This window comes from Tachysurus fulvidraco, chromosome 19 (assembly GCF_022655615.1).
Source record: "Tachysurus fulvidraco isolate hzauxx_2018 chromosome 19, HZAU_PFXX_2.0, whole genome shotgun sequence".
In the NCBI taxonomy this organism is placed as follows: domain Eukaryota; kingdom Metazoa; phylum Chordata; class Actinopteri; order Siluriformes; family Bagridae; genus Tachysurus; species Tachysurus fulvidraco.
Window position 1 is genome coordinate 2153309 of NC_062536.1, and position 11868 is coordinate 2165176.

An 11868-nucleotide genomic window follows, 5' to 3' on the forward strand; every position below is an offset into this window, starting at 1 on the left:
ATGTGTACTATAGTGAGGTGTGTACTGTAGTGAGGTGTGTACTGTACTGAGATGTGTACTATAAGGAGATGTGTACTATAGTGAGGTGTGTACTGTAGTGAGGTGTGTACTGTAGTGAGGTGTGTACTATAGTGAGGTGTGTACTATAGTGAGAGGTGTGTACTGTAGTGAGGTGTGTACTATAGTGAGGTGTGTACTATAGTGAGGTGTGTACTATAGTGAGGTGTGTACTGTACTGAGATGTGTACTATAAGGAGATGTGTACTATAAGGAGATGTGTACTGTAGTGAGGTGTGTACTGTAGTGAGGTGTGTACTATAGTGAGAGATGTGTACTATAGTGAGGTGTGTACTGTAGTGAGATGTGTCCTATAGCGAGGTGTGTACTATAGTGAGGTGTGTACTATAGTGAGAGATGTGTACTATAGTGAGAGATGTGTACTATAGTGAGAGATGTGTACTATAGTGAGGTGTGTACTGTACTGAGAGGTGTACTATAGTGAGAGGTGTGTACTATAGTGAGGTGTGTACTGTACTGAGATGTGTACTATAGTGAGAGGTGTGTACTATAGTGAGGTGTGTACTGTACTGAGATGTGTACTGTACTGAGATGTGTACTATAGTGAGGTGTGTACTATAGTGAGGTGTGTACTATAGTGAGGTGTGTACTATAGTGAGGTGTGTACTATAGTGAGGTGTGTACTGTACTGAGATGTGTACTATAAGGAGATGTGTACTATAAGGAGATGTGTACTATAGTGAGGTGTGTACTGTAGTGAGGTGTGTACTATAGTGAGAGATGTGTACTATAGTGAGAGATGTGTACTATAGTGAGGTGTGTACTATAGTGAGGTGTGTACTGTACTGAGATGTGTACTATAAGGAGATGTGTACTGTAGTGAGGTGTGTACTGTAGTGAGGTGTGTCCTATAGTGAGGTGTGTACTATAGTGAGGTGTGTACTATAGTGAGAGATGTGTACTATAGTGAGGTGTGTACTATAGTGAGGTGTGTACTGTACTGAGATGTGTACTGTACTGAGATGTGTACTATAAGGAGATGTGTACTATAAGGAGATGTGTACTATAAGGAGATGTGTACTATAAGGAGATGTGTACTATAGTGAGGTGTGTACTGTAGTGAGGTGTGTACTGTACTGAGATGTGTACTATAAGGAGATGTGTACTATAGTGAGGTGTGTACTGTAGTGAGGTGTGTACTGTAGTGAGGTGTGTACTATAGTGAGAGATGTGTACTATAGTGAGAGATGTGTACTATAGTGAGGTGTGTACTGTAGTGAGGTGTGTACTATAGTGAGGTGTGTACTGTACTGAGATGTGTACTATAAGGAGATGTGTACTATAAGGAGATGTGTACTGTAGTGAGGTGTGTACTGTAGTGAGGTGTGTACTATAGTGAGAGATGTGTACTATAGTGAGGTGTGTACTGTAGTGAGATGTGTCCTATAGCGAGGTGTGTACTATAGTGAGAGATGTGTACTATAGTGAGAGGTGTGTACTGTACTGAGATGTGTACTATAGTGAGAGGTGTGTACTATAGTGAGGTGTGTACTATAGTGAGGTGTGTACTATAGTGAGGTGTGTACTGTACTGAGATGTGTACTATAAGGAGATGTGTACTATAGTGAGGTGTGTACTGTAGTGAGGTGTGTACTATAGTGAGGTGTGTACTATAGTGAGGTGTGTCCTATAGTGAGGTGTGTCCTATAGTGAGGTGTGTACTATAGTGAGGTGTGTACTGTACTGAGATGTGTACTATAAGGAGATGTGTACTATAAGGAGATGTGTACTATAGTGAGGTGTGTACTGTAGTGAGGTGTGTACTATAGTGAGGTGTGTACTATAGTGAGGTGTGTACTATAGTGAGGTGTGTCCTATAGTGAGATGTGTCCTATAGTGAGGTGTGTCCTATAGTGAGGTGTGTACTATAGTGAGGTGTGTCCTATAGTGAGGTGTGTACTATAGTGAGGTGTGTACTATAGTGAGGTGTGTACTATAGTGAGGTGTGTACTATAGTGAGATGTGTCCTATAGTGAGGTGTGTACTGTAGTGAGGTGTGTACTGTAGTGAGGTGTGTCCTATAGTGAGGTGTGTACTGTAGTGAGGTGTGTACTATAGTGAGATGTGTACTGTACTGAGATGTGTACTATAATGAGTTGTGTCCTATAGTGAGGTGTGTCCTATAGTGAGGTGTGTACTATAGTGAGGTGTGTACTGTACTGAGATGTGTACTATAGTGAGGTGTGTCCTATAGTGAGGTGTGTACTATAGTGAGGTGTGTACTATAGTGAGATGTGTACTGTACTGAGATGTGTACTATAATGAGGTGTGTCCTATAGTGAGGTGTGTACTATAGTGAGGTGTGTACTGTAGTGAGGTGTGTACTGTAGTGAGGTGTGTACTATAATGAGTTGTGTCCTATAGTGAGGTGTGTACTGTAGTGAGGTGTGTACTGTAGTGAGGTGTGTACTGTAGTGAGGTGTGTACTATAGTGAGATCAGCTTAAGATCGTGAGCGTATAACCTGCAGCTTAATAATAATAATAATAATAATAATAATAATAATAAGTGTTTTCTCCACACAGAGAAAGACCTGCTGCCATTTCCATTGAGATTAAGAGCATTGACGACACCTCCAATTTTGATGATTTTCCTGAGTCAGACATTTTACAGCCAGGTGAGAGTTAACCACACACACTCCAACCACACACAACCACACACACTCCAACCACACACACACTTCTGAACAACCATCCTGTCATCTACAGATCTAATTTATTTATTTATTTATTTATTTCTGTTTCAGTGACAAATCAAACTGAACCAGACTTCAAGTCTAAAGACTGGGTTTTCCTCAACTACACCTACAAGCGCTTTGAAGGACTCACACAGCGTGGATCCATCCCACCTACACAAAGCTGGACAAAACAAAAGACTGAAAGCTAAAAGAGAGAGAGAGAGAGAGAGAGAGAGAGAGAGAGAGAGAGCTTAAGGGACAAATGGCTCATCTCACCTAAATGCTCTGTGTGTTCCCTCAGCTTCAGAGGCTTACTGCGCTGTACATATACACCGAGCCCAGGAAAGGCATTAATAATAATAATAACACTAATAACATTAATGATCATGAAAATACTAGTGGGTAAAAACCCCATATCAGTATAATCTACCCCTGAATTCCACTGGTTTGTATTCGCTCAGGTACGAGGATGCTCATTGTCCCAACACTGTACTGTAGACTTCACGTGAACTTTAACAGGGTCCTTTATGTTCTTACCTCACCTTGGCCTTATGCACTAATCCTACAGAGCAGGTCATGAGTCAAGGTTAATGACAGAAACATTACTATTCACATGCATCCAGTGTTAGGTGTAATAACTACCCTACAGTGTAGTTCTTTATTTAATGCATTTACCCCTGAGCAACACATAAGGGTTCTTATTTATTTCCCATAGAAGTGATTTGCACAGGAAGTGAGCACTACTGGCTTTGTGTCTATTATTGTTGCTTTGTTGTCTAATTTGTTGCCAACATTTATTTAAATGTTTTTGCGCTTGGTGAATAGTTTATACGACGTCCTCTGTCTCGTATCCGCGTACATCTGTGTTATTTTAGCCGAAACATCAGCAGCTACAGCGACTCTTCTGTTACCATACAGAAGGTGACAAATTAAAGGAAAAGTTTGATGTTTCTTTTCTTTTAATTTGTCATCTGTGTGTGTGTGTGTGTGTGTGTGTGTGTGTGTATGTGTGTGTGTGTGTGTGGGTGGGTGTGTGTGGGTGGGTGTGTGTGTGTGGGTGTGTGTGTGTGGGTGTGTGTGTGTGGGTGTGTGTGTGTGGGTGTGTGTGTGTGGGTGTGTGTGTGTGGGTGTGTGTGTGTGGGTGTGTGTGTGTGGGTGTGTGTGTGTGGGTGTGTGTGTGTGGGTGTGTGTGTGTGAGTGTGAGACCCAAGGTGTTTGTCCTGGGCTGTGTAAGTATTCATGATCTGGTGTCTGTAGAACTAACTGGGTTATTTATTGCTTCTAAACTGCTATCTTGTGAAAGGCTAGTCACAGGTCGCTATTGCTGTGCGTGTTCTAATACAGTGATGTTTGTTTCATTTATACTAGAGGTTCTAGAGGTAACGTGTGTGTGTGTGTGAGTGTTTCCTGCCACGATAAGGTCTAAGGATCGAGGACGCTGAATTGTCTCAGTGGTCTTATTAACATCCAGAGAACGTGGAGAAACGAGTGTTTATAGCTGCTATAATGAAAGACGTAACAGGATCGAACTTGTTTTGTGGACGTTCCATAACGTTACATGTGACTGTAAATGAGTTCAAAGTAAGATGTGGTGTTCTTTAATAAATAAATATAGTAAATAAATAATATATAACTATTGGTACATGGTTGTGGTGTAAATAATAATAATAATCTGTATTTCTCCCTTGACTGTAGGGACTCCCTTCACTATAGTAATATAGTAATAATTGGTCGCATTTGTATCAGAGATGAAGCTGATCTGGTTTAATCTGGTCACATCACACCAATCCGGGTGTAGCTCCAATGAGACACCGCACTGGGTTGTGGGTTTGTCTCACAACAAAATTGGTAAATGCTGATGGCTCAGTTGGACCCTAACACTAACCCTGACCCTTACCCTAACATTAACCCTTACCCTAACACTAACCCTGACCCCAACCCTTACCCTAACATTAACCCTAACCCTAACATTAACCCTAACACTAACCCTAAACCTAACCCTAACCCTTGATTGAACAGGACCAAGGAAAGGAAGTGGAATTGGTTCAGATTTAAAGGGAAACATTTAGAAATGGCAAGTTGAGTCAAGAAAGTGGGACAAGGGGGGAAAAAAACCCTTGTGGCAACAGAAGTGTTTCTGAAGGACAAATCCTAAACAATAATAGCTGTATAACGTTGGTGTGAACAGACACAGCACTGTAGACTAAAGACTCCTCTGTGAAAGTGCTCTATAAATACTGCACATTTGTTGCAGCAGATGATTAGATAACTAAAAGTCTATTAAACGATCACTGGTGGTTCACTTTTTGTCACTGCTAAGACATGTACCTTAAAGCCAGGTTCAACTGAAGGATCTCTACGTCAACAGGAACGAAAACGGAGCTGAAGATCTTAAAGCCCTAGACACTGATCTGTTCAATGTCTGGTTATTTAGTACACCAGTGGTTTCTTTCTTTTTCAGGACGTTACAGAAGTTTCCAATGTTTGTGTGGATTTTTTCCTCGTTTCACAAATAGACAGCACTGTGGTTATGTTGGTTTACAACAAATACAGACCTCGCGTGAAGCGATGGAAGATTTGTTCCAATACATTTGGAAAGGTGTTTTTTATTTATTTATTTATTTTTACTTTTGGCTAATGTAGCTGGGATCAGGCGCCTTGTTCTATAACAAACATGATGGTTCTTAAACCTTTGCAACAGATTGTATCCTGTTATTGGATGCACAGGTGAGTGTAAAAATCACTCCCTAAATAAAGGTGACACCAGTGAAAGGCAAATATCAAAATGTGGTTGGACATGTCAGAGGAAAGATGGATATGGTGTAAAGGCACCTCCACAGAACCCATTTCAAATTGTAGTAGCAGTGTCCTCTGATGGGGGCAACACACCATCTAGAACATGACTGCACCTCCCTGTATTCGCACTATTATTACACTCTAGCAGGTTTAAGTCATTTGGCTGATTCCCCCATTTTAAGAAGGATAAGGCAGACTTCTTACAGCAGAAGCAGGCATTGATGAAGTTCTTGTCTGGTGGATAATGTTTAGACTCAAGAGGAGAAGCAGTATCAGGGCCAGTGTCTACAGCAGCAGAGCAACACTTACATTCTCTCCGTAGGCTCTGGGGTACAGTTCTTGAAACTGTTCTAGAACGACCAGCTCTTTATTCTGTTTGTCTCAAACGGTCAAGGCTCTGGTTGTTGATGGATGGGAAGGTGCCTAGCACTGCCAAGCAAGGCCCTTAACCCTCTCTGCTCCAGGGCTGCTGCATCATGGCTGACCCTGCTGTCTGACCTCAACTTCCTAACCTGGAAGACATCCTGTCTTCGACCAGCCCTTTACCATCGAGTCCAAAGCCTCTGAAACAGGGTTGGACACTGCTCCTCTATTAGTCTGACAGAGAGGAACACTCTACTGAAGGTGAGAAGGACACAGAATAATGATTCTGAGGTCACCACTCGTTATGGACTGCCTGCTTCCCAATGCTTGGGCAAGAGTAACCCACAGCCTGGAAGTGCTCAGTTAGCTGAATTATTTTCACTTATCAAACTGTTCATATACCTAAATGTTAGTATCCCTGTTTGGTAACGTGAGAGACTACTAATGATAATATGTCACCGATGAAACGTGTAAAGCTTTACAGGTAATAATACTATCTCCTGGGATGCCCCTTTACCCTCTGTTCCCATGGCATCTGGCACCTCAGCCATTCATGTTTGAGGTGGTCCATGAGCAGGGGCCATAGATAGTGGAGGCAGATTTACAGGGTCTACTGAAGGCTGTACATGGTCCCTGCTGGAGTGCTGGCAGATGGACAGGAGGAGGGTTAAACTGGCAGGTACTGTGTGATGATTCCCACCTGTGTGTGATGACAGGTGTGCCTTGGGTCCTTCTTTTCAGGAGATACAGTCAGTGTAGAGGGCTGATTGTTTATAGATTTTGTGACATTTTGATTTTGTGACATTTTGATTTTGTATCTGATGGGTGTTCCACAATAATAAATGTAATCATACCGTGCTGTGATGGGCCATATCACACAAACCTGTCATGGATGATCTGTTACTTTAAATGTAACTGTCTTGTAAGTGGTGAACTTTGCTATAGAGTGTTCCCATGGTGTATGATGGTACATAGGACTGACTGACAGCCTGTGGTAAGTAACACTGGTTTCAGTGAGTAATGGAGTAATCTATTGCAGGGAGTGTAACTGGATGTGTTGACATGTAAGACTTGTGGTGTGTCAGATACACACAGTGAAACCTACCTGTGCTTTTTTATTATTTTAATCAGAACAAAGTACACTGAAATTATTCAATGGCAAAAAGACATACAAAAGCATTCTTCCTCACAGAGGAAGGGGTACATTCTTCTATATATACATTATTAAAGGGTCCCGTGTTGTGGGTGATCCTCTGAAAAGTGACTCTAAAGCTTATTCTTTACTCATAATCTCTTAAATTCCTGTTCACACATTTGCATATTATATCTATAATTTATACTTCTGTACAAATAAAATCTAATACTGTTGCCTCTTGTCCGATCAAATTAAGATTTTTAAGGTAGGTAAGATTGTGGTTTACGCTCTCATCCTGGACACAATCTCTTCGAGGCACTTCACGTCACAAAAACCATCCACAACTGGGCTCATCAACAACATCCTGAACCCAACATCGTCTGATATTCACCACCTTGGACATTAATAAACTACCCCACCACTGCTCAGATACATTACATTAATGTTCACAAATCTGTCTGTAATCATGCACATTCCTTCCTCACACTACTCCACTATTGAATATCCTGCACTAATGTACACGTCATTAAATACTAATATATGATTTGTGATGTTCTAAGACTGTTTCGAGTATCTTTGAGTCTGGAACTGACAACCTGGAAGAACTAACTGACATTGTGACATCTTACATCAGTTTCGGTGTGCCAACCAAAACCTGCAGCAAATACAGTTATAACAAGCCATGGTTCACAGCCAAACTGACAAATCTTTGACATGCCAAAGAAGATGCGTACAGAGGGGAGGACAAAACAGGTATAAAACCTGTATAAGCAGGTCAGGAACCTCCTGACAAAAGAGATCAGAATAACCAAAAGAAGCTAGCAGGTTTTCAGCTAACAATCCTGCATCAGTGTGGAAAGGCCTGCTCTTTCAGAGACAGAAGAAGAGGAAAGCTCCTGGACCACTGATGGGGTCTCCCCATCCTGTCTCAAAGCATGTGCTGACCAACTGGCTCCTATGTTCACCCATATCTTCAACAGATCACTGGAGCTGTGTGAAGTCCCCTCCGGCTTTAAACTCTCTACAATCATCCCCAAGAAACCCTCCATTACTGGACTGAATGACTACAGGCCGGTCGCTCTGACATCTTGTTGTCATGAAGACCTTTGAACAGCTGGTTCTGTCCCACCTAAAGACTGTAACAGAACGGATGCTGGATCCCCTACAGTTTGCCTACAGAGCAAACAGACCAGTGGACGACGCAGTCAACATCGGACTGCACTACATTCTGTAACACCTGGACTGCCCAGGGACATACGCCCGGATTCTGTTTGTCGATTTTAGTTCAGCTTCTAATACAATAATTCTGGAAATTCTCCACTCCAAACTCCTAAGGCTCACTATACCCCTTCTATCTGTCAGTGGATCACCAGCTTCCTGACAGACAAGAAGCAACAGGTGGAACTGGGAGGTGTCGCCTCCAGTATTCGGACAGTCAGCACTGGTGCTCCTCAGGGATGTGTCCTCTCCCCACTGCTATTCTCCCTCTTCACTAATGACCACACTTCAAATGACCAAACTGTTAAACTCCTGAAATTTGCAGATGATACTACATTCATCGGTCTCACCCAAGATGGCGATGAGTCTGCATACCGGCAGGAGGTGAAGTGGCTGGTGCTATGATGCGGTCAGAAACGCCTAGAGCTAAACACCTTGTACTATACAAGGACCAGGTCCTGGGCAGAAAAAATCACCACTGCCCCTTCACACCCTGGACACAACCTCTTTCAGCTCCTCCCTTCTCTCAGGTGCTACAGAACTTTCTTTACTAAATCTCCCAGACACAGGAACAGTTTCTTTCCCCAGACAATCACCCTGATTAACACCTCACCATCATTATATTCACTGCTTCATATCTATAAGTACTGCATTATCAGGACTGTCAGTCATCACATTATCTGTATATATTACACACTACTGCTGCTGGATAGTGTACTAAAGTATAATATTACACTATATTGTTATTTACACTTCCACACTTTATGTACAGAACTGATCTGTTATATATTCTGTATTTATATTTAATACTCGTAATATCTATATTGTATCTCATCGTCTGTATTGTCTTATATAGTCTGTATTGTGTTGTCTTGTATAGTATAGTGTTATTTATGTGTGTATTGTCTTGTATAGTGTTATTTATGTGTGTATTGTATAGTATAGTGTTATTTATGTGTGTGTGTGTATTGTATAGTATAGTGTTATTTATGTGTATTGTATAGTATAGTGTTATTTATGTGTATTGTCCTAGTCTCGTGTTCTTCTGTGTGTGTGATCTTGTATAGATCTAGGGTGTTCTTTCTGTGTTGTCTTGTATCGGTCATAGTGTTATTTATATGTCTTAGGTCTAGTAGCGTGTTCTTTATCCTGTATTGTCCTCGTCTCGTGTTCCTTCTGTGGTGTCTTGTCTAGGATAGTGATTATTGTGTTGTCTTGTCTCGTCTCGTGTTCTTTCTGTGTGTAGTTGTCTCTCGTGGTTGGTTTCTCTCTGTTCTTGTCTTGTATCGTGTTCTAGTGTGTCACTTGTCCTCGTCTCGTGTTATTTCTGTGTGTCCTTGTCTCGTCTTGTGTTCTTTGTGTGTCTTGTCTCAGTCATCGCTGTTCTATTTCTGTGTGTCCTACGTATAGTATCGTGTTATTTCATGTGTGTATATGGTCTCGTATCGTGGTTCTTTCTGTGTGTCTTGTATCGTTCCTGTTCTTTCCTGTGTGTACTTGTCTAGTACCGTGTTCTTTCTGTGTGTCTTGTCTCGTATCGTGTTATTTCTGTGTGTCTTGTCTCGTCTCAGTGTTCTTTCTGGTGTGTCTTGTCTAGTTCTCGTGTTCTTTCTGTGTGTCTTGTCTCGTCTCGTGTTGTTTCTGTGTCTTGTCTCGTCTCCGTGTTCTATTCTGTGTGTCTTGTCTCGTCTCGTGTTCTTTCTGTGTGTCTTGTATCGTCTCGTGTTCTTTCTGTGTCTTGTCATCGTCTCGTGTTCTTTCTGTGTGTCTTGTCTCGTCTCGTGTTCTTTCTGTGTGTCTTGTCTCGTCTCGTGTCTTTCTGTGTCTTGTCTCGTCTCGTGTTCTTTCTGTGTGTGTGTCTTGTGTCGTGTTCTTTCTGTGTGTCTTGTCTCGTCTCGTGTTCTTTCTGTGTCTTGTCTTGTCTCGTGTTCTTTCGTGTGTCTTGTACTCGTATCGTGTTCTTTCTGTGTGTGTCTTGTCTCGTCTCGTGTTCTTTCTGTGTCTTGTCTCGTCTCGTGTTTCTGTTGTGTGTCTTGTCTCGTCTCGTGTTCTTTCTGTGTGTCTTGTCTCGTCTCGTGTTCTTTCTGTGTGTCTTGTCTCGTCTCGTGTTCTTTCTGTGTCTTGTCTCGTCTCGTGTTCTTTCTGTGTGTCTTGTCTCGTCTCGTGTTCTTTCTGTGTGTCTTGTCTCGTCTCGTGTTCTTTCTGTGTGTCTTGTATCGTCTCGTGTTATTTCTGTGTGTCTTGTATCGTATCGTGTTCTTTATGTGTGTCTTGTCTCGTCTCGTGTTCTTTCTGTGTGTCTTGTCTCGTCTCGTGTTCTTTCTGTGTGTCTTGTCTCGTCTCGTGTTCTTTCTGTGTGTCTTGTCTCGTCTCGTGTTCTTTCTGTGTGTATTGTCTAGTCTCGTGTTCTTTCTGTGTGTCTTGTCTCGTCTCGTGTTCTTTATGTGTGTCTTGTATCGTCTCGTGTTCTTTCTGTGTGTCTTGTCTGTCTCGTGTTCTTTCTGTGTGTCTTGTCTGTCTCGTGTTCTTTCTGTGTGTCTTGTACTAGTCTACGTGTTATTTATGTTGTATTGTCTAGTATAGTGTTCTTTCTGTGTGTCTTGTCTCGTCCGTGTTCTTTTCTGTGTGTCTTGTCTCGTCCCGTGTTTTCCTGTGTGTCTGTCTCGTCCCGTGTTCTTTCTGTGTGTCTTGTCTCGTCTGTGTTCTTTCTGTGTGTCTTGTCTCGTCTCGGTGTTTTTCTTGTCTTATGTCTCGTCTCGTGTGTTTCTGGTGTCTTGTCTCGTCTCGTGTTCTTATGTGTGTCTTGTCTCGTCTCGTGTTTCTTTCTGTGTGTCTTGTCTCGTCTCGTGTTCTTCTGTGTGTCTTGTCTCGTCTCCTGTTCTTTCTGTGTGTCATTGTCTCGTCCTCGTGTTCTTTCTGTCTGTCCTTGTCTCGTCTCGTGTTCTTTCTGTGTGTCTTGTCTCGTCTCGTGTTGTTTCTGTGTCTTGTCTCGTCTCGTGTTGTTTCTGTGTCTTGTCTAGTCTCGTGTTCTTTCCTGTGTGTCTTGTCTCGTCCTCGTAGTTCTTTCTGTTTGTCTTGTCTCTCCTAGTGTTCTTTATGTGTGTCTTGTATACGTACCAGTGTTATTTCGGTGTGTCTTGTATCGTCTTGTGTTCTTTGTGTGTCTTGTCTCGTATCGAGTGTTCTTTCTGGTGTGTCTCGTCTAGTCCATGTTCTTTCTGTGTGTATTGTCATAGTCCTCGTGTTCTTTCTGTGTGTACTTGTCTAGTCCCGTGTTATTTCTGTGTGTCTTGTCTCGTACTCGTGGTTCTTTCTTGTGTATTTGTCTCGTCTAGTGTTCTTTCTGTGTGTCTTGTCTCGTCCTCGTGTTCTTTACTGTGTGTCTTGTCTCGTCTCTGTGTTGTTTCTGTGTCTTGTCTCGTATCGTGTTCTTTCTGTGTGTCTTGTCTCGTCTCGATGTGGTGATCTTGTCCTCGGCTCCGTGGTTCTTTCTGTGGGTCTTGTCTCGTCTCGTGGTTCATTTTCTGTGTATTGTCCCTCGTATCGTGTTCTTTCTGTGTGTGTGTCTTGTGTCGTGTTCTTTGCTGTGTGTCTTGTATCGT

At 42.2% G+C, this 11868-nt stretch overlaps 1 protein-coding gene across 1 annotated transcript in view; it reads left to right on the forward strand.

The window, feature by feature from the left end:
* The window catches only part of stk38l (serine/threonine kinase 38 like), a 12897-nt gene extending 9100 nt beyond the window's left edge, over window positions 1-3797 (forward strand). The window contains exons 13-14 of the mRNA XM_027179189.2: window positions 2603-2694; window positions 2824-3797. Of these exons, the coding sequence (XP_027034990.1) occupies window positions 2603-2694; window positions 2824-2963 (232 nt within the window). The 3' untranslated portion in view covers window positions 2964-3797. The remainder of the gene's footprint in view (window positions 1-2602; window positions 2695-2823) is intronic.
* The last annotated feature ends 8071 nt before the right edge of the window (window positions 3798-11868 follow it).